Genomic DNA, 22,850 nt, shown 5'->3' with positions numbered 1-22,850 from the left:
TATTGAATTTGTGTGTTTTTAGTTTTGATAGTGTTGCTTTCAGTGATTATAATGAATATGTGTAAATATAAGACTTATAAATCAAAGTGATTTGAAATCAATTTTAATGAATTTTAGTAAACATCCTGTTTTGTTTTTTTATTTATGTTATTAAATGTTTGAAGTATTTTAATTTTTTCTATTTTATGTTTGTAGCATCTTCAGTTTTCAATTTTTCTTCCTTATGTTTGTAGCATTTCTAGCTGCTGTATTTTCTGTTTGTAGCATTTTCAGTTTTTCTATCTTATGTCTGTAGCATTTTCAGTTTTTCTATCTTCTGTTTGCAGCATTTTCAGTTTTTCTATCTTATGTCTGTAGCATTTTCAGTTTTTCTATCTTATATTTGTAGCATTTTCAGTTTTTCTATCTTATTTCTGCAGCATTTTCAGTTTTTCTATCTTCTGTTTGTAGCATTTTCAGTTTTCTAGCTTATGTCTGTAGCATTTTCAGTTTTTCTATCTTATTTCTGCAGCATTTTCAGTTTTTCTATCTTCTGTTTGTAGCATTTTCAGTTTTTCTAGCTTATGTCTGTAGCATTTTCAGTTTTTCTATCTTCTGTTTGCAGCATTTTCAGTTTTTCTATCTTATGTTTGTAGCATTTTCAGTTTTTCTATCTTATATTTGTAGCATTTTCAGTTTTTCTATCTTATTTCTGCAGCATTTTCAGTTTTTCTATCTTCTGTTTGTAGCATTTTCAGTTTTTCTAGCTTATGTCTGTAGCATTTTCAGTTTTTCTATCTTATGTCTGTAGCATTTTCAGTTTTTCTATCTGATGTTTGTAGCATTTTCAGTTTTTCTATCTTATGTCTGTAGCATTTTCAGTTTTCTGTCTTATGTTTGTAGCATTTTCAGTTTTCTATCTTATGTCTGTAGCATTTTCAGTTTTTCTATCTTATGTTTGTAGCATTTTCAGTTTTTCTATCTTATGTTTGTAGCATTTTCAGTTTTTCTATCTTATGTCTGTAGCATTTTCAGTTTTCTATCTTATGTTTGTAGCATTTTCAGTTTTCTGTCTTATGTTTGTAGCACTTTCAGTTTTCTATCTTATGTCTGTAGCATTTTCAATTTTTTCCATCTTATGTCTGTAGCATTTTCAGTTTTTCTACATTGTGTTTTTAGCATTTTCAGTTGTTGTATCTTACATTTGTAGTATATTCAGCTGTTGTATTTCATGTTTGTAGCATGTTTCTGTTTTTGTATTTCATGTCTGTAGCATTTTCAGTTTTTCTATCTTATGTTTGTAGCATTTTCCGTTTTTCTATCTTATGTCTGTAGCATTTTCAGTTTTTCTATCTTATTTTTGTAGCATTTTCAGTTTTTCTATCTTATGTTTGTAGCATTTTCAGTTTTCTATCTTATGTTTGTAGCATTTTCAGTTTTTCTATCTTATGTTTGTAGCATTTTCAGTTTTTCTATCTTGTGTCTGTAGCATTTTCAGTTTTTCTATCTTATGTCTGTAGCATTTTCAGTTTTCAGTTTTTCTACATTGTGTTTTTAGCATTTTCAGTTGTTGAATCTTACATTTGTAGTATATTCAGCTGTTGTATTTCATGTCTGTAGCATTTTTCTGTTTTTTTGTATTTTATTTCTATATAGCATTCACAGTTTTTCTTCTTTCTTTAATCTGAATAAAGAATAAAGAATGAATAAATCAACCGGAAGTTGCATTAAAAGAAGAATCATTAGGAAACAGAGTGAAATGATGAGACTCACTGAAAAGATATTACATTCCCGCCACTGATGCCTGAAAAACTCCGCTCAGAGCCACGTGAGAAAAGCAGTCACTTACTGTGAATCACAAACAGAGATGTGATGAGTAAAAAGTTATGGAAGCAGCGTGTTACATCCATAATCGTGCCGGGGAATCATCCTGCTCCTCGCACCGCTCAGGTCTTGTCATGCTCGGATCTCTCTGCTTCTGCCTCTGCATGTTGATCTGTTGTCAACTCCAGATCCACTTGATGCACACTTCTCCTCCTCCTCCTGGAGCCCCATCGAGATCCTTCATCACACATGAAACAGAGAAAAAAAAAGAGCATGAAGCGTGGGGCTCCTCAAACACCCCTCCCCCTATCTCCCTTTTATGGGGCAGTGGGAGGGAGGTCCAAAGAAGAGAAGGAATATCTAATTAATGTTAGTAAATGACCTATAGGCCTACCTGGGAATCCACATTGTTAACTCAATACATTGAATAATCCACACTTGTAATATAAGGAATAGAGGAACCCCTATTTCCTGCAGAATCCTGTTGAATTTAAGATCTCTGACATGTGCAGCAACATGTTAGAAATCTGATCACTGTTGTGCACTATTGTGCTTTGCTTTAACCAGCTGGGGGAGCGGCATATAGGAGCAGGTGATTTCAAGAGACAATAAAGTGATTAAGAAGTAATCCGCACTTGGATGCAAACCAGACACATTTGATATGTTGACAAAGAGGACAATGAGCACACCTTATATAATAAATGTAAAGATAACAGGTTATTCTCATTCATGTGATCTCAATGGAACTTCTTTCCTTTTCTTTTCCTGTTCTCCAGTTTTAATGTCAGGAAAGACACCTATATATTCCACCCTAAGCAATAAGCTAATTCTAATTCTACGATATGAGATTCACCTCAGAGGAAGTCTCCTCGTGGGGCAGAGGACTTTCACCTTAAAGTCAGTCTTAATCAAACTGCAGTCTGATCTGCTCCTGCTCCAACTTTGCACGTGACTTACGTACAACCCCTGCAGAAGGTGCACATTTTATCCAGCTTAACAGTGTGTTGATACTCTACACTGAATTAGGATTTATAGTGTTTTCAAGGATTTGTATAATGTCCTAATCTCTAGATATCGAATCGAAATGTAGGCTATAATAATAATAATAATAATACATTTATTTTTACTTAAATTTATAACATGATGAATTTATTATTATTTCACAGACAGGTTCCATTTTACTAATGTCACTTCCTCTGTGAAATAAACTGTGAATACATCTACTGCATCCCCTTTATTCTAGCAAAAAAAATAAATGAATAACTGTCATATAAGATCCTTGATATCAATAATAATTATGTATCAATTTTTGAAAGACTTATTTTGAGATTGTATAAGATTGTAGCATCCAGGATCAGATATAAATATTACAAAAACAATAATAATTATATAAATAGGAATACAAGAATAATCAATAAATCAATCCAATAAAATATGTATATAAAAATGAGCTAAATTTAATACAATTTAATTAATGAGTATTAAAAATAATAACCTGATGAAGCAAAAATAAAATTGTTGGATGATGTACAAAGTTGGGTTTAGTCATTTGTAAAATGACTGCGGTAAAAACGTGTTTTAAAATATATATTATTCTATAAGTTGTTTTTATTTCATGTATTATTGATATCCATGATATTATTTTCTTGTTATCAATATTATTATAATTATAATTATTATTATTATTATTATTATTGTTATTATTATTATTATTATTATTATTATTATTATTATTATTATTTTTATTCATATTTTTATTCTTATTTTTATTTTTATTATTATTATTATCATTATTATTTCATGTTATTCTTATTATTCTTATTATTATTCTTATTATTATTCTTATTATTATTCTTATTATTATTATTATTTGATGTTGTAGTAAATCATTTTTCAGGGCAAAAAAAAAATAGGATAAAATAAAAAATCTGAAAGACAAAATAATGGATCAAAATGTTGTTTTTTTGTATTTGTTTTAAATTGGATCCTTTTATTTACTGAATTTTAGAAGAAGGAAAAAAAAACGGTGTCACAGCATTACAGTTTCCCTGGCAACGCGACCAGGAAGTAGACTCTCTCAGGAGACTGGAGCAGACGGTCTCTTTCGGGGACTAAATAAAACCCCTTCCCGCGAACATGACTTCTTTTAAGTGTCAGATATTTGTAGCAGCGAGCTTCCTGTAAGATATCCAACCTGAGTCCAGCATGTCTGAGTCCATCAGAGCCAGCTCAGCTCCGGGTTCAACGAGGACGGAGCAGGACCAGGACGGCACAGGTGACAGTCTATGGTTACAGGGCGGTCAGTGGGGGAGGCTGGAGGAGCTTAATGCTAAGTGCTAAATAAACAGGTGGAGGATAAACAGGTGGAAGAGAAACCGAACAGAAGGGTGTGGGAAACGTTATGTCATACTTGCTGTCATATTTCTGCATAACATGTCAAAACTGCCTGTTTAATTTTAACTGTTTACAATGTGTAACATCTATAGACTATATACCTTTATTTTTTATTTCATGTATTTAATTTATTTTTAAAATTTAAAATACATATATATTATTTTTACTCAATTTTTCCACCTTTATCTTTTATTTTATTTATCTAGTTTTATCATTTTTTATTATCATTTTTACTTTATTTTTTCCACCCTTACTTTTTGTGTTATTTATCTAGTTTAATTGTATTTAATTTGTATTTAATTTTATTTTTACTCTATTTTTTCCACCTTTATTTATTTATTTATTTATATAGTTTAATTAAAAAATATATGTATATTATATTTTTACTCTATTTTTTCAACCTTTATTTTTTGTTATTTATATAGTTTAATGAAAACATATATATATTTTATTTTTACTCTATTTTTTCCACCTTTATTTTTTATGTAATTTATATAGTTTAATTAAAACATATATATATTTTATTTTTACTCATTTTTTCCACCTTTATTTTTTATGTTATTTCTATAGTTTAATTAAAAAAATATATATTTTATTTTTACTCTTTTTTTTCCCCACCATTATTTGTAATGTTATTTATCTAGTTTAAGTGAATTTATTTTTAATTTTATTAAATTTTTACTCAATATGTTCCACCTTTATTTATTATTTTAGTCATAGTGTTTTGTTTTTTTTCACAGATATGTTTATTGACATTTTGTTAAATACAAACAACACAATACCAGGACAGCACACAGACAGTGACATACAACAACAACAACAACAACAACAAAAACAATGGAGGTACATATTATATTAGAATTTAATGATATAGGGAAGCGTATACAAATCAATATGTATTAAGTGAATAAATAATTAAGTAATAAGACAAATACAAAAATTAAATACAATTACATAAAAAATAAAAACAATTCAAAACAAATAAATTGTTATTGGTCAGTCTCCCGCCGTCAACATCACTTCAGATATTGCCAAAAAGGTAACCACCTAATCAGGGGTCTCAGAGAGGTCCAGCTCCTGCAAATACTTAAAGAACGAGTCCCACATCTTGTGAAATTCCCTCAGGGAGCCTCTTACTAAGTGTCTGAGTCATAGTGTATTTATTGAATTTTCCATACAGACAGACAAATACAACAAAGACAATACAGAAATAATAAAAAGAGAAAACCAGACAAAATTAAAAACAACTGGCTTCCAGTCACAGGACAGCCAAGGCATAAGGATATTAGAAAACAAAAGCAGAATAAATAACAATTAAAGGGAGAAATATATAAATAAATTACATCAAAATAAATCGTTTCACCTTTATTTTTAAGGTTATTCATCTAGTTTAATTTAATTTTTTTCAATTTAATTTTTGCTCTATTTTTTCTACCTTTATTTCATTGCTGCAACAACTGATATCCCCCCAGGGATCAATAAAGTATAATCTTGTCTTACTTTGTTTGGAGTAGATTCACTGAGTTTGAGGGTTCATAGAGTCTTGAGGCAAGTTGAACAATAATTCACACATTGTTTGGACCATATCATTGTCTTGTAACTTCATAGATATTTGCTAAACTTTATATTCCACTTTGGATACCTCCTCCTCAGGGAGTCAGGAGGAATCAAATCTTCTTGTTCATTATTCTTATTTTTTTTAATGGATGTGTTATTTTATCTAGCAACGTCAAACTATGAGATATGCATGCATGAGAGTTTGACTTTCTGTCCCTCAGTGGTGGAACTGAACTGTCAAGTCCCAGCAGAGGGCAAAAAGACGCCACTTCCTCCTGTCAACGCCCAGATCATCCCAGATGAACTCATGGTCAGCCTCTCCTCCACTGTCTGTAACAAGATTACACTGGGGCACACTGCTCACCATCGACACTGCAAGGTAAAATCAAGCCCCTTTCATATTTAGGAGGGTTATGTCTGTGTGCCTGACTTCAGTTTACACCGCTGATGTTACTTTGTGTGCAGGGCTGTGGAATCAGGCGGCCGGATGCAGTCTGGCATCATCCTCTGGGGCGCAAGAAGTACAAGTACTTTCTTGAGCAGCCCACATCTGTGACTGGAGCCGGCAGGTCAGCTTAACAAGACAGACACAATGCTGAAACTGAGTGATTTCAAAAGCTCTAATACTTTATTACTTGCATATACTTTTAAAGTAATTCTATCACAAGGTTTAGCTTCCTTTACTCCTAGAAAAGTGAAGCTTATTTGAGGTTTTGAAGAACAGACATACTTGTCATCCGTTCAAAGGCTCAGAGAGAGAAACAGGCCTCTACACTAAATGTTTTGGACTTAACCCAGGCCACAAAGCAGGAAACCTAGGTGTTGTATTTGAGTCTGATTTTAATTTCAAGCCACATGTACACTCAATCACAAAAACAGCATTTAATTATCTAAAGAATATCTCTAAAGTGAGGCTGTTTCTCTCCCTGAGCAACACAGAGAGACTAATGCACGCTTCTATAAACAACAGAGGAGACCACTGTGATGCTCTCCTTTCTGGACTACCAAAGAAAACAAAACAAACTGCAATGAACTCAGAATGCAGAAAGACCAGAAGGAGAGCACACGCCCATTTTAAGTCTTTACCCTGGTTGCCTGTTTCTTCTCATGTTGATTTTAAAATTATTTCACTAGTTTTTAAGGCACTGCATGGCCTCACACCAGACTACATCTCAGAGATGCTTTTTAGTGTATGAACCAGGAAGGCCTCTCAGATCCTCCGGATCCTCTCTGAAGCTGTTCCTCAGAGAACAGAAACATCTTTAGTGACGCTGCTTTCAGCCACGACGCTCCGAGACGATGGAACAGTTATTAGTTCATTGGTTAATTTTTTATTTTTTTTTAACATCTTTTTATTTGGGCCACAATCAGTTTAAAATACAATGATATAAATTTGAAATATACAATGCCTGTCTTTTTTTTTTCCTAACAAAACTATAAACATTGTCTCTGCATTCAAAGAAAATTATAATGATCAATTTCCCTCTTTAAAATAATCAGATTCATTATTCTAAATAGAGTAGTCACGAAATAGGTAAATGGCAATGGAACTGATGCAATAAACAAACACAAAATAAATTAAATTTTGAAAAACAGAAGGGAAAAAAAAGAAGAGAGAGAAAGAGGGTGGGGGGGTCTAGGTTAGAGGAAAGACTGGCAATGAGTGAAAATAATTAAGAAAACAATTCTGGTTTTTTTCACAATGATAAAGATTAATTTGTTAATTTAATAGATTTTTAATTTACATTGATTTATATTTATTTTAATTTTTTTATTCTTTAATTTTTAATTTTTACATTTTTTAAATTATTTGTCTAATATAAAATTATATTGATAATTTTAGTGCCTTTATTTATCTTCAACTTCTTTCCTTACCCTTTTTATTTATTTATTGATTTAAACTATTTTTATTCTTATTATTTTGATTTCTTTACTTTTTCTAATTACATATATTTTATTGTTGTGTGCATAAGTCTCTACTTCGAAATTATTGTTGTTTTGTTTTTTAATATGTAGCATTTTTTGCCATTATTTTATTTCTGCTTCTTTCTTGTTGTCAATCGCTGTAAACACTTTGAATTGCTTTTGATCTGCATGAAAGGTGCTCTATAAATAAAGCTTGGTTGAATGATTATTTGAGGTTAAGCTAGCTAACTTTGTGTTCCATTAAAAGGACCTAAAAATAAGAAATTCAACTTTGAAATTCACATTTTGAGAATCTACAAAAGAGTCAATAGGAAGAAAAGAGTGTATATTTAATCCTCTGTTCTGATGGTGTTTATTTAGGGACATTTCCTTCCTGTGTGATGCTGTCATAACCCCAAAAAAGTTGACACCCCTCCCACCAGTGACTGACAAGAGCAGGATTGGAGACACACAGGTGAGCTGCTTTAACCAACCTTTGATTTCACATGTTTTGTATTCACACAAAGTAAAATTAATACCAGAGAGAGATCTAAATACTTTACAATACTCAGCTGTAGAAGGTTTTACTGTTATCTTAAAGTCCTACAGTTGTATAATTCACAGATATTTATCCACTCTGTCCTTTTTTCAGAACATGAGCATCTCTGAAAGTCTGATCCCAGAGGAGTATCACATTGTGAAAAACAAAGGACTGAGGAACCTTGAGCTTTATGAAGAGTAAGTCTGCTTTTTCTATTAATCTATTTATTCATGATAACCAGGAACTCTCAATTTAATTCTTATGAATGCTCATGTTGCTTCTTCTTCTCAGTGCGTTCACAGTGCAGCTTCAGGATGATGAGCAGAGGCTTCGGGTCTTCCCTTCACTGTGAGTATCTGAAACATCAATAAATGCAACTTAGAATGGAAGGTATTGTATTTTGACTTTAGGTAAAAGAAGATGTAGGACAAAGCTGTCTCTGTGTCCAGCAAACCGAGCAGCAGACTGGAGGTGGTTCAGCTGATGAGGATGATGGACGACATGCTGGAGAAGGCCGGAGTGGATCAGCAAAGTGAGGAGCTGAATGATGTCTCCCAGGTACGACAGACAGAAAACTCTTTATTAAAGGTGACATATCATGCAAAATCGACTCTTTAATGGTTCTCTACCTGAAATATGTGTCCATGTCTACAAACCCCCTGAAAATGAAAAGAATCCATTCTGCCCCTGTTCTGATTTCTCCACCTTTCTGTAAATGTGTGCTGAAACCAGCCGTTTCAGTTTTCAGTGTTTTTCATACGTCACAACGCCATCCGGTCTGTAACAGGAAGTCAGAGCTCGGAGCTTGTTCAGCCCATAGACTGTATAAAATACAACTCAACCCCTCCTCCGTTTTTCATTCCCTGCACACATGTGTGCTAACAAGGAGCTTAGGAGGGAGGCATGCTAGTTGTAGGCTGTCTTAATAAACACAAAGGTCGGTTTGACTCCCCACGTCTGCAGATTTGAAGATCTAGTGGATGATTTTTATTTATCATGGATAAGTGCTAGCGCTAGTTAGCATAGCCACATAGCTACATGTTTGTAGCTGTGTACCAAGACACACGTCGACATACTGACAAATAAAACAACAAGAAACACTAAATCTGTGACTAATCCTTCAGAAAGGTCCTGCTGCAAGCGCCTCTCTGTCAGGATCAGATTCTGGATCAGATTCAGAGGGTTGAAGTAACGTGGGTCTGTGAGCAGCCATGTATATTCAGCCAACATGTAAACATTAGATCAACGTGCTGGAGAGCTGAGGACACATCCACTTCCTGAGGGGGCGTGGTCAGAGAGCTCATTCTCATTTAAAGGCACAGACACAGAAAACAGCCTGTTCTGAGCAAGGCTGAAAAAGAGGGGTTTACAGGCAGACCAAAATCTGATTTCAAAGTGTTTTTTTGAGCAATAAACTTTAAAGACATGTTTTGGGGACCTCTTAGACCAACATATTTTGATGAAAAAGAGCAGAATATGTCACCTTTAACTTATGGAACGTCTTTTTAAAGCCAGATTGCTCAGAGATAGTTCACTGAAATGTCTTACAGATGGAGCAGCTGTTGGAGCTGGTGCAGGTTGAGCAGAATATCTACAACGTTGTTTTCCATGAGCTGATCCGGCAGGTCAGCGTGAGCTGCTTGGAGAGAGGAGAACTTCTCGCCAAGCTCAGGTTTGCAGCCGACACATTAGCCTTGAAAAAAGTAACCAAATCATGGAAATATGGAGGTCATTCTTCTTCTTCTTTTTACTCCATTGAGTTTAATTAAATCTCTTGTTTTTCTTTGTCCAGACAGCGCTACCAGTCCCTGTTTGAGAGAATCCCGCAGTGTCTGAAGGCTCTGCACACTGAGGCAGTGGCACAGCGAGCTCTTGACCGCCGGCTAACTGAAGAGATCCTCCACATCAAGATATCCATGCAGGAACTCAGCGTGTATGTAGCTCAGGCGTAAAGCTGCTGGGTTGTGATGTGTGAAATTAGCCTGTGTTTTATTTTGAAAGGATCTTACAAAGGCAAGAAGTGAAGATGTGTGTGTGTGAGTATGAGCAGTGTGTGTTAGTCTTTGTGGTTATGGGTGTTCTTCCTCTTCACAGGGAGTTGTCCAAAATTGGAGAACATGACGCCTTCGTGTCCCAGCAGGCAGAGCTTGCTCACCGGCAGCTGGCTGGAGCCATCGATCAGACTAACACCAGCGCAGAGTCAGTCCACTTAGACTAACTTAACAACTTTTCATTTAGTCCCAGTCCTGTATGCACCAAGATGTAGCATTGCTGTTCCCAACCTTGTATATTATAGCTTTAATAGAGTTTTCCTGCAGAATCAATCACGTATATGTTTAAATATGACAAGCTACTGCTTTCAAATGGTCCATGTGTTCTTCATAGCATGGTCCAGGGCTACCATGAGCTGTACGAACTGCAGAGAGGTCGTCTGGAGGCTCAGCTGCTTCAGATGACGGAGGAGAGGGACTACTGGAGCCAGCTCACCTTCTGCCTCGCCCTGAAGGTGTGTGAGCCATGAAGCTCCTTTTTCTTTCAACCAGACGCACCTCTTTGAATCAATAATAGATGACTTTGGATCGCCTTGAGGCAGATAGCCTGACAAAGGTTTTTCTATTACCTCCTCAGTTATCAACGGGCAAGAATACAAAGAGTTATAATGTTTTAGCTTTAAACTAAGCTCTGTTTAGCTCCCATGTTTAGGGTGTATCAATCAATCAGACTTTATTTATAAAGCGCTTTTCATACAATGACATTGTAACACAAAGTGTTGTACATAACTTACACACAACTTGAAATAGAATAAATTTAAAAAAAGAACGATATATATAAAAATAAAATAAAAAGACCCCCCCCATCCTAATCCCAACCCGAGCCCCACTCCAAACCCACCCCACAATCCTAAGGTTAAGAACACAATATATGCATAAATGATAATAACAATAAAAAATGAATAAATAAATTAAGAATAAAAAAATGCTGAGCGAACTGAGGAAACGCTCTCATGATATCTTAATGAGGAAACACTGGAGGTAAAATAAGAAACTCAACACAGGAAATTAAACTCACCAAAATAAAATAAATGTCTAAGATAATACAACACTAAAATATTAAACCATTAAAATAAAATAAGATGCTATACTTAATTAATAAATATAAAAAATAAAAAAAGTTTAAAAAGTGACAAAAAATTGAACTAAATAATAAATAAATAAATAAATATATAAATAAATGTATAAATAAATATATAAAATAAAATAAATAAAATAGTGACTAAAATTTGAACTAGATGATTAATAAATAAATAAATGGATAAAGTAAGGTGAAATAAAAACTGTTACAAGAATAAAACTCAGTTAAAAGCGAGACTAAAAAGGTTGGTCTTGAGTTTGCTTTTAAAAATGTTGATGCTCTGTGCAGCCCTCAGATCTTCAGGCAGGGTGTTCCACAGACGTGGGCCATGATGATAAAAGGCTCCCTCACCTTGGGTCTTTGTTCTAGCTTTTAGTACAATTAAAAGTCCACTACCCGAAGACCTGAGCGCTCTCACTGGCTCATGTTATAAAAGCAAATCTGATAAATAAGAAGGAGCAAGACGGGGGCGCTGGTGGCCTAGCGGTCCAAGCGCGGTCCAAGCACATGCAGAGGCTGCGGTCCTCGTCGCAGGGGTCGCAGGGGTCGCAGGGGTCGCAGGGGTCGCAGGGGTTGCTGGTTCGATTCCCGGCCGGTTGACCATTTCCTGCATGTCTTCCCCCACTCTCTGCTCCCCACATTTCCTGTCTCTCTTCGGCTGTCCTATATAATGGAGGCAAAGAGGCCAAAAATATAACTTTAAAAAGAAGGAGCAAGACCATTAAGAGATTTAAAACATACAATAAAATAAACTTAAAATCTATTCTAAAAGATACAGGAAGCCAATTGTAGACTTTTTTATTGAATTGGCTCCAAACACGTTCAACACCATTCTCTTTGATCCTCAGGTGATCAGTATGAAGAAGCTACAGCTGGTCAGTCAGCTTCACATCAGCGAGCAGAGCTGGTCAAAGACGGCAAAGCACTGCAGCATCTATCTGACCTCAAAGGTAACACAGGAGAATGCATGAAGCACTCAATTCCACCAATCAATCGCTCAGTGTAAATATCTGTGGTGGTTCAGTTACACTCTGACTATGACAGTGACCATCCTGCTGTAGGACACAGAGGACCTGGACACCATCATGAAGCTATCGGACTACTGGACAGAGCAGATGACTGCTTTCATGGCCGAACTGAAGAAGACTGAGCATGCTCAGTGTGAACAAATCACTGCCATCCGGCGAGGCATCGACAAGTGGCTCACCTTTTGCACGACAAAGAACAAGTAAGGACTCGCTGAAATATCATCAGATCATTCAATGTTTGTAATCAATTATTTTAAAGCACATTTAAGCAGTCCGTACTCTGTTCTGTTATTAACAAAGACCCAACATCAAGACAGGATCAGATCCAGTCCCATCTTACAGACAGGACTCAGTCTGATCTCATCTTAATCCACCATGAGCAGAGCACTTTGCAGCATTTAGCAAGTTACAGTGGCAAGGACAAACTTCCTTTAACAGGCAGAAACCTCCAGCAGGACCAGACTCATGTTAGACACACATCTGCTGAGACCGCGTTGGAGAGAGGGATAGAGGGAGATGAAGAGAGAGAGAGAGATGATAGTGGGGAGACGGATAGTAGTAGTTGTAGCAGCTGGAGTCTGACACGTCCACAGCAGCAGAGATCCAGAGGAACCTACGGGACAAGGGAGCTCAGGGACTCCAGAAAGGTCTATGGTTAGTAACTTTAATGGGACAGGAAGAGAGAGGAGAGAGAGGGAAGGACAGGATCCCAGTGTGTCAGTCTAAGCCTATAGCAGCTTAACTAGGACCTGGTCCAAGCCTGAACGAGCTCTAACTATAAGCTTTATCAAAAAGGAAAGTTTGAAGCCTACTCTTTAAAGTAGAGAGGGTGTCTGCCTCCCAGATCCTGATTGGTAAGTTATATTTTGGACAGTGGGGAGGACAGTGGATAGTGCTGAAAGCAGGGAGAGAGTGGGGAAGTGACATGCAGGGAAGGGGCCGCAGGCTGAAATCGAACCCGGGCCAACCGCTTCATGGGCGTTTAATTTAGCCATCAGGCCAAATCCGTGCCCGACCATGACTGGTAGATGATTCCACAGGAGAGGTGTCTGATAATAACTTATATTGTTAATGTGAATTCTACTTAAGATTCTCTCTCTCTCTCTCTATTTCTAGGAGTCCGAATCCAAAATATGAGAAATCTTCAATGGAAAAGATTCTCACTGACATAAAGAAGTGGTCATATGTAAGACAGTGTGTGTGTACGTGTGTGTTCTCAATGTCAACTCCTTTATGTTTCTGATCTATTTAAATCATCTCATCCCTTCATCTGTCACATTTATCATCCCTTGTCTGCTCTGATATCTGATCTGTCTGCTGATTGGCTGCTGTGTCTCACCTCTGTCACCACTTCCATCTCATCTCTGTCCACCACTGTCACTCATCACTCGTCTGTGTCATCTGTTTGAAAAGTAATCTGGTCTGCTGGGACTTCAGTGTGATGTCATATTGTTTTTGAACATGTTTATTTTGTATTTCTAAAGTTATTGGCTGTTTTGATCGCCTTCATGTAGGTTGTATTACAAAGATCCACTAATTTAGTACCTCTACTTGCATACAGCTCATCCTGTAGATGTTTTTCCTGTAGATGCTGACCCTCCTGTGTGAATGCTACCAAGGTGAGAAGCTTCTCTGCAGCCAGCAGACTCTCAACCAGCTCACCAGCGTCCAGGAAAGATGGCTGAACATGAGCCTCGAGCTGTTCAGGAGACATCCATCTCCTGACGGCGAGGCTCCTGAAGGCCAGCAGGCCCTGAGAGAGCTTGACAAGGACTTATCTGAGCTCCTCAAACAGCTGGACACACAGGTCACTGGAGAGACTGGTGAGGACCATCATTTATATAGAGTATCTTTAATGTTTAAGCAGATCTCACGGTGGGTTATTAAGCGTTGAAACTGACTCCAGACATGCTGCTTTAGGGATCCATGCACAGATCAGGTCACTTTCTAGACTCATGGAGTCATGGGTCGCAAAACTGGATGCAATGACTGGTCGCGCAGAAATAATGTCTGCTTCTGATTGGCTGAAATTCCAAAGGGCTCTGCACGACTGGCAGAGTTTGGCTGAAGACGCCTTGAAGAACTTCCCCAGCTCACAGTCAGTGGATGAAAGCGACAAAGACAAAGATAAACCCAACATACAGTAAGATTTTCATTCACAGGCATCGTTGTTTGAAATTGAGCTCTAGCTGATGTGACTTGGTGGGAAACTGAGGCTACATGTGTTTTAAAACTGAAAACATAATACTCTAAATGTTCTTTGTGTCGGTTTGTTCAAACAGTGAAGAGACAGAAACCATATCAGTCAAAGCTCAGGAGTTTATTACCAACCTGTCCAGTTTTGCTGATGAGGAGAACCAGAGACTCAGCGAGGAGGTGAGTACCAACCAGCTTCAAACTATCCAGGGAGGTCTGCAAAATATCTGAACTTCCATCAAGTTTTCTGTAACAGATATATCAGGAACAGGAATGTGATGCATTTAAACGGCAAAAAAATTAGACCTCAAGTTGTGAAATTCTAGTTCATTAGTCCACTTCTCTTTCTCTCTTTCCAGTTTCTCCCTGTTCTGTCTTTTCTACTGTCAGCTTCACTTCCTGAGCTTTTCCTCCAGCACTGGCTCTAAACCACATTCTCTTCTGGATCTTTTCAATTTAACCAACACACCTCCAGGTAACTCCTTCTTTAAAGCTTTATTCTTTTTCTCAAGTACTTCAGTTTTTATAATAAGACAGTTCTTGATACTTACGGAGGCCCTAAAATGTCATGATTTAAAGGTGACATATCATGCAAAATGGACTTTTTAATGGTTCTCTACCTGAAATATGTGTCCCTGTCTACAAACCCCCCGAGAATGAAAAGAATCCATTCTGCCCCTGTTCTGATTTCTCCACCTTTCTGTAAATGTGTGTGAAACGAGCCGTTTCATACTTCCGTGTTTTTGTTACGTAACAACAATATCCGGTCTGTCGCGGAGTCAGAGCACGGAGCTTGTTCAGCCCATAGACTGTATAAAATAATACTGAACCCCTCCTCCATTTTTCATTACCTGCACACGTGTGTGCTAACAAGGAGCTTAGAAGGGAGGCATGCTAGTTGTAGGCTGTCTTAATAAACACAAAGGTTGGTTTGACTCCCCACGTCTGCAGATTTGAAGATCTAGTGGATGATTTTTATTTATCATGGATAAGTGCTTAGTAAAGTAAATAAGAAAACACACTGATGTAGGAACAAGAACTGTCTTATAATGATATATGGTGTCAGACTTAACGAAGCTGTTTGGACCTCTTCATTCTTTTTCTCTGTTCAGCTGATCAGCTACTAAAACTCTATGCCTTCTGTTCTTATGTCTTATTTACTCCTGAGACCCTTTACCAGAGCTTTTTGTCTAACCAGCAATAAAACTGAACTTCTTCTAATTGGCACAAAATCTACATTAAACAAACTCCATAATTTCTCTATTCCCATCGACAACTCGCCCCTCTTCCCCTCCCCTCAGGTTAAGAGTCTGGGTGTCATCCTCGACAGCACCCTCTCCTTCACCTCCCATATCAACCACGTCACCCGGTCCGCCTACTTTCACCTCCGCAATATTAACCGTCTCCGTCCTTCACTCACTCCCCACTCCACCGCCATTCTTGTTCACAGCCTCGTCACCTCCCGTTTGGACTATTGCAACTCCCTTCTGTTTGGTCTCCCCCGCAAAACCCTCCATAAACTTCAACTGGTTCAAAACTCAGCCGCCAGTATCATCACACGCACCGCCTCCTTCCACCACATCACACCCATCCTGCAACAGCTCCACTGGCTCCCCATCACACACCGGATCAACTACAAAATACTTCTCCTCACCTTCAAATCCATACACAACCTCGCCCCTCCATATCTCTCTGACCTCCTCCATACTGCCACACCCGTCCGCACCCTCAGACCCTCCTCCTCCATCCACCTCACTGTCCCCCCTGCTCGCCTTGTTACCATGGGGAGCAGAGCCTTCAGCCGCTCTGCTCCCCAGCTCTGGAACTCTCTCCCACCTGACCTCAGCAACACTGACTCACTCCCACATTTTAAATCCAAACTCAAAACCCATCTGTTTAAACTGGCTTACTCCATCTGACCACAACTCCTCTGTCCATTCACTTAAAACTTTTTAAATTGTGTTTTATTTACTGTTTGTTATTTCAACTCTGTTTGTTTTTAATGTTGTAAGGTGACCTTGAGTGCCAAGAAGATGCCTATAAATAAAATGCATTATTATTATTATTAACTTGAGCTGATATTTTGCCTTTTTAAGTTTAAAACACATCTTGAGTTGTCGTCTTTCTGCCCCTCCCAGGTCACCTCAGTTCACTTGGCTCAGACCCGCTGGATGTTGGATCTTTTGCTCGTCATGGTACCAGACCACAGCGAGGACCAGAACCAAGTACTGGAACAGCTCAACAGGATGAACATCTCCGTGCAAACACTGGATGAGGATGCCAAGATGCTAGCTGAGAGACTGGACAGTTTTTCCAAATACATCTCCAGGTACTTATTAACACTTAAACCAGAGCAGGAGATCAGCAGAGGGGGATTTACTCACAGGGGGATGTTTGTTTTTGACTTCAGCTCCTGCAAGCTGATTGTGGAGGAGCAGATTCAGCAGAACCCACATGAAGCTGTGGGCGAGAATGAGATGAATGAATGCACAAAGCTACAGGTGAGATATTAAAACAGTCAGGGCTGCATGTTTGAGGTACTGGCAGGCTTTCCTTCTCACACAAGTGTTTCCTTCTCTTTTTTTTTTTCCAAAGCTCAGTTTATTTGAATTTTTTTTTTTAAGTCATGTTATTTTGGCTTTAACACCTTTATTTTATAGAGGAGAGGACAGTGGATAGTGTAGGAAACTGCAGGAATGAGGCCGCAGGCTGGATTTGAATCCAGGCCACCCACTACATGTTCACTCAACTTAACCATTAGGCCAAGTCTGCGCCCTATTATTTGAATTTTTACACATTATTAACAGAAGATCAACTTAAACAATTCATGCTAGTGATTTTTACCTTTTAAAGAAAATGTTTTTAAAAATTATAAAATCAATATACATATCAGGAAGTAGATCTACATGAGAGAAGAGAAAAGGTACAATAAGGCACTTAGACATCATCCATAAATAGTGCAAGGAGTGCCTATACAGATTATTACAGTGGCCCTGAGAGCTCACAGCACTGCAACTTAAGAAAACACATGCAAAAAGAAAAAACACAAGCAAATTAAGAAAACATCTTCATCAATTTGACAACACATGCTCAGCATTTAGAAAACGCGCTGCAAAGATCACAACACAACACATTAGAAAAACGCGATCTGAAGACCACAGCACAACGGATGTGTTTCCAGAGGACACTTAAAAGTGATGCACACATCCTGACACGCTTGTTGTTGACGCAGATTTTGAGTCACAGTGCTATTAAGGTTCTCTTACCGTCAGTGGTGTTGGAAAATGAGATAAAAAAGTAAGTGTTTCCACGTCAACAACAAGCGTGTCTGGATGTGTGCATCACTTTTCAGTGTCCTCTGGAAACACTTCCGTTGTGTTGTGGTCTTTGCAGCGCGTTTTGTCCAAGCGTGCCGGATACGGCCCTGGTGGGGAGGCTTTCAGCAGTGTGACTGCCCCCTGGTGGCTGGCTGCAGTATAGGTCAAAAAATCCGTCTCCCCCGTTCATTTGAATGGGGGAGCAGTCAAACTTTAAAAAATAAATACACGTCGTATGAATGTCTCTCACATCCGTATGCTGTGGTGATATGTAGTTAGTATTTGACTGTTTTGTGTTCAAGGCCTCTTTATTCTGAACAGTTTCTTCTTCGTTAGTTATTAGAGTTTAAAAAACGGGGTTTTACTTCCTGTTTCCTTTGATTCACAGCCGCCGTAGAACGAAACTTCAAAGGACACACAGCGTCTTGTGACGTTACGCTGTAGGGCGGAGCTTATTACAAAGGCTTCACAGGCTCTGGCTGCACAATGGCTGCGCCCAGGAGAGGGATTTTTAGGCTTCAGAACCGTACAACAGGAAGAGGCGGAGCAACGCTGTCCATTTTTATTTACAGTCTATGGTTTTGTCAAATTGATGAAGATGTTTTCTTAATTTTGCTTGTGTTTTGTCGTTTTGAATGTGTTTTCTTAAGTTGCAGTGCTGTGAGCTCTCAGAGCCACCGTAGATCATATACCTACACACATTGCAAAATTGCATGTATGTATATTATACAAGGCATACAATTCCCATACATGTGTGCTGAATGACTTGAAAACAAAAATTAGTAGATTGATAAAAAAATATTGATCAATTAATTAAAAAATAATACTAACAACATAAATTATAATAATTATAGTAATTAAACAAATAAGAAAATAGATAGAGAAGAGGAAAATAATAATAATCATAATAATAATAATAATAATAACGATGAAATAAAATAAATTAATATTAAATAAATAATAATAATAGTAATAAGCTTAAGTGTTTTTCAAGACACCTAACTCCATTAAACATTGTGTAATTTAAAACAAGGGTAAATTAAACTTCCCACATCTGTGCTGTTTCCTCCTCCTGCAGAGGGAGTGCACTGATTGGATGGAGACTTCTAAAATCCTGCTTTTAGGAGTGAAAGGTGGTTCTATAGAGCTGTCCGTCAAACAGGCTGACCCCGCCTCCACCGCTGATGCCATCGTCTCCACATCAGACAACTCAAGGACTTTGGTAAAAAATGGAGCCTTATTTGTTTAATGTAGTGATGATGAAATGTATATTTTAATCATTACATTATATTTAATTTAGTTTGACTGTGGTTTCTTTTTCATGTTTTTACTTGATTGTCTCGTCATTACTGGAGAGATTACTTTCCTTCCTGATGTCAGAACAGTGACAACATTATGAAGACATTATTGACATTATCATTAATATGCAAAACTTTCACCAGTTGCCAAATAAAACTACAGTCACAACAACAGGAATGAAAGAAATTGAATTTTTGGCGATATTAGAGAAACAAGAGTACATTTTTTTAGGATCAAAAGTCAATCCATCCATCCATCCATTATCTTGACCGCTTATCCCGTTAGGGGTCACGGGGGGCTGGAGCCTATCCCAGCTGGCTTTGGGCGCAAGGCAGGGTACACCCTGGACAGGTCGCCAACCTATCACAGGGCGGATCAAAAGTCAATAAAGATAATTCTGTATTTGTTTGTGTTTACAGATGAACACAGAGTCTCCAGCAGAGCCTTCAGCAAACACTGAGACCAAACAGGAGCCTGAGGCAGAACAGAAAGAGGCCAGTACATGTGTATGAAGTGTAAATTCATCAAGCACTCAGGTCTAATTCTCTATAAATGAACATGATAGTTTTTGTCCTGCAGGGGGAGCTCTCGGTTCGTGAAAGCCCTGTGGTGAAGATGATCGGCTACGATGGACACATAACAGGGAGGAAGCTGGGACAGAGCAGTGTCCACCTGAACGGGGTCAGACAATTCAATCACTCACTATCCCTCCATGTGTTTTCCTGCCTGTCTGTCTCTCTGACCAAACGTCCATCTGTCTCTGTATGTGTGTCGGTGTGTGTGTGTGTGCATCAGACAGAGGAGCTGGTTGTCTCTCCAGCAACAGATGATGCCCAGAGAGCTTTCAGTGATCTGACCACAGTGGGATTACTGCAGCAGGACCTGTAGTAAGTTCAGGTTCATATCAATGAATGTTTTCTGTTCTCTGAATAAGGATGATGGAGAGGTTATCAGTGTTTCAAGAACTCGCACAATGCTATGTTTTAGTAGTTTGTTGCTCACGACATGTGAACCAGATTCCTGTCCTTGTTTTGGTCAGTGATTCAGAGCTGCGAGTCCAGAGCACGGAGCAGCGAGCCCTGAAGGCAGAGGAAGCCCTGCAGGCTGCGTTAGAGAAGATCCAGGACCTGGAGAGACAACTGCAGGGTCGTCCCAGTCTGGAGCCTGAACTTAATGAAGGTACAGACTGAACATGTCAGAGGAAATGAGACAGTCTTACAGCATGCATGTGTGTCATGTTTATGTTTGTGTTGCAGAGACAAAGGAAACTCCTCCGCCTTCTTCATCGCCAGCGACGCCCCCAGCTCCTCTGAAGAAAAGCACAGCTGAAGCCAAACCATCAGGCAGCAGCAAGAGGACTAAGAAACGCTGATTTGACACGTGACTGGGACAAGTCAGAACTTAGTATGCATGTAAAGACTGTCCACAGAGCTGGGGGATTTATTCCTAGATATAAATGTGTGTTTTATTTATTTTCTCTGTAATAATAAGTTGAGAGGGGACTCTTTATCTGTGATCTAACTGAGTCACATCAATAAAAACAGTGAAGAAAAGCTATCAGGGATGTAATGTTTCATGCAGACACCAACATATAAACATGATTTGAGGCATTATTAGTATTTTTTTATTTTTTTATTTGCTTTTTTCCAATATTAACAAACATAAAGCCCAACAGATGATACACAAACAAACATAAATATAATAAGGGGCTCCTTCTCAGTATCTATATGAAGTATTTCCTGCACAGCAGTTATCACCACCTGTCTTTTTATTCTATCAGTCCATTTATTCCAGCGTTGATGTCATGGGTCCGTGCTTTAGTCCACAGGTTACTGAGTCAGTTTTTCCCAAGCAGCAACCTCCGGTCTCAAACTATGAATTTTATACAGTCTCTAAAGATTCTTCAGCTAGTTCAAAACGCCGCAGCTCGATTATAGACTAAAACTAGGAAGAGGGAGCACATTTCTCCAGTGTTAGCTTCTCTACACTGGCTCCCAATAAAATGTAGAATAGAATTTAAAATCCTTCTTTTAACCTACAAAGCCCTTAAAAATCAGACACCCTCGTATCTTAAAGAGCTCATAGTGCCCTATTACCCCTCTAGAACTCTACGCTCCCAACATGCAGGCTTGCTAGTTGTTCCTAAAATCTCTAAAAGTAGTATGGGAGGTAGAACCTTCAGTTATCAGGCCCCTCTCCTTTGGAATCCTCTACCAGTCAGGGTCCGGGAGGCAGACACCCTCTCCACTTTTAAGAGTAGGCTTCAAACTTTCCTTTTTGATAAAGCTTATAGTTAGAGCTGGATCAGGCTTGGACCAGCTTTTGTCATGCTGCTATAGGCTTAGACTGCCGGGGGAACTGGCACACTGACACACTGGGATCCTAGCTCACCCCCTTCCCCCCAACCCCCTCATCACTTACTTTAACTCTGCCTGTCCCATTAAAGTTACTAACCATAGACCTTTCTGGAGTCCCTGAGCTCCCTTGTCTCGTAGATTCCTCTGAGCTGCCGTAGACGTCCTCCTGCTGCGGACGATCTGGACTCCAGCTGATACGGACGTTCTGGACTCCAGCGGCAACAGCTTCTACGACTCGTCTCATCACTATCACTTCTCTCTCTTACTCCCCTCTATCTGTCTTTCCAGACCCAACTCGGTCGAGGCATGATGGCTGTCTAACATGAGTCTGGTTCTGCTGGAGGTTTCTGCCTGTTAAAGGAAGTTTTTCCTCGCCACTGTAACTAGCTAAATACTGCGATGTGCAATGCTCATGATGGATTAAGGTGGGGTCAGACTGAGTCTTACCCTGTCTTGATGTTGGGTCTCTGTTTATAATTTGACATAGAGTGGTCTAGACCTCCTATGTTTGTAAAAGCGTCTTGAGATAACATTTGTTGTGATTTGGCGCTTTATAAATAAAGATTGATTGATTGATTGATTGATTGATTGATTGATTGATTGATTGATTGATTGATTGATTGATTGATTGATTGATTGATTGATTGACATTCAGCTGCCCACATTGTCTCCAACATTGCTGCGGAGTACCAAGTTGCTTACTTTTAATTTGGGGTGTGACATTCAGTTCTAGTTCCCATTTAGTCTTAACGTACCATGTATTGTTTCCATTCTGTTCCTGCAGACTTCTATAATGTTTAGAAACAATCTTTGAAAGAGTGTTTTTGTAAGCACCAATCAGAGTTTCAATCACCTGAGATTTATTGTCTTATTTCTGTATCATAGAAATGTCTGAGCTGTAGATACCTAAAAAGGTCCCCGTTCTCAAGTTTCTCACAAGTTTTAAACCTTTTATTCTCTACGAGTGTGTACATACCTGTTATTCCCTTTTCATGCCATTTAGCAAATGTGTTATCCATCACTCCATTTCAGGCTTTTAAAGAAGAGTAACTTGCAAGAATACTCAAGAAGCATCATTTACTAGTGTTGTATTAGTATTAGGACTTAAATTCCCTGACTGACTTCATGTAAAGTCAGCTTGTTAGAGTTTTGCCTCCTAAAGATAAGATTCTAGCAGACATTACTCAAAGAATAGTGAAGACTTTCCAGGCATTCATCTCAGTTTTCAATTTTAGAAGATGCTCTCAGATCTTAACCTGAATAAATACTCAAATTCCAAAGCATTTGTGAAAATATTTATCACAGTACAAACTCATATTTT

The 22,850-nt window shown here is 38.2% G+C and overlaps 2 protein-coding genes across 3 annotated transcripts in view; one reads left to right on the top strand and one right to left on the bottom strand.

The window, feature by feature from the left end:
• Positions 1-2,095, bottom strand: part of crb1 (crumbs cell polarity complex component 1) — a 38,999-nt gene extending 36,904 nt beyond the window's left edge. Inside the window, exon 1 of the mRNA XM_034701942.1 lies at positions 1,829-2,095. Within this exon, the coding sequence (XP_034557833.1) occupies positions 1,829-1,889 (61 nt within the window). The 5' untranslated portion in view covers positions 1,890-2,095. The remainder of the gene's footprint in view (positions 1-1,828) is intronic.
• Positions 2,096-3,861: 1,766 nt separating this feature from the next.
• Positions 3,862-20,729, top strand: axdnd1 (axonemal dynein light chain domain containing 1). Of its 2 annotated transcripts, none has more exons than XM_034678164.1 (25): positions 3,862-4,078; positions 5,976-6,133; positions 6,220-6,323; positions 8,041-8,134; positions 8,312-8,397; positions 8,492-8,548; positions 8,650-8,758; positions 9,751-9,872; positions 9,993-10,133; positions 10,295-10,399; positions 10,586-10,706; positions 12,181-12,282; positions 12,394-12,560; positions 13,477-13,546; positions 13,949-14,183; positions 14,281-14,503; positions 14,643-14,736; positions 16,695-16,885; positions 16,967-17,057; positions 18,952-19,095; positions 19,592-19,666; positions 19,752-19,853; positions 19,968-20,059; positions 20,212-20,351; positions 20,429-20,729. In XM_034678164.1, the coding sequence occupies exons 1-25, from the start codon at positions 4,009-4,011 to the stop codon at positions 20,542-20,544; spliced, it is 3,009 nt and encodes a 1,002-aa protein (XP_034534055.1). In that variant the 5' UTR covers positions 3,862-4,008; the 3' UTR covers positions 20,545-20,729. The 2 variants fall into 2 exon arrangements, with proteins under 2 accessions (XP_034534055.1, XP_034534051.1); XM_034678160.1 differs by having other exon boundaries at positions 19,583-19,666.
• The last annotated feature ends 2,121 nt before the right edge of the window (positions 20,730-22,850 follow it).

Source organism: Notolabrus celidotus, chromosome 2 (genome assembly GCF_009762535.1).
Source record: "Notolabrus celidotus isolate fNotCel1 chromosome 2, fNotCel1.pri, whole genome shotgun sequence".
Classification (NCBI taxonomy): Eukaryota; Metazoa; Chordata; class Actinopteri; order Labriformes; family Labridae; genus Notolabrus; species Notolabrus celidotus.
The sequence above is the reverse complement of the archived record's forward strand: the minus strand, read 5'-3'. Positions and strand labels throughout refer to the sequence as shown.

What these genes read in the sequence shown, in the direction of transcription:
- axdnd1 (XM_034678160.1), top strand. Translation starts at nt 4,009, where the DNA reads ATGTCTGAGTCCATCAGAGCCAGCTCAGCTCCGGGTTCAACGAGGACG. An exon ending in CTTCGGGTCTTCCCTTCACT is followed by an intron (nt 8,549 to 8,649) that starts GTGAGTATCTGA and finishes CTCTGTGTCCAG; the next exon opens with CAAACCGAGCAGCAGACTGG. An exon ending in AAAGATAAACCCAACATACA is followed by an intron (nt 14,504 to 14,642) that starts GTAAGATTTTCA and finishes TTGTTCAAACAG; the next exon opens with TGAAGAGACAGAAACCATAT.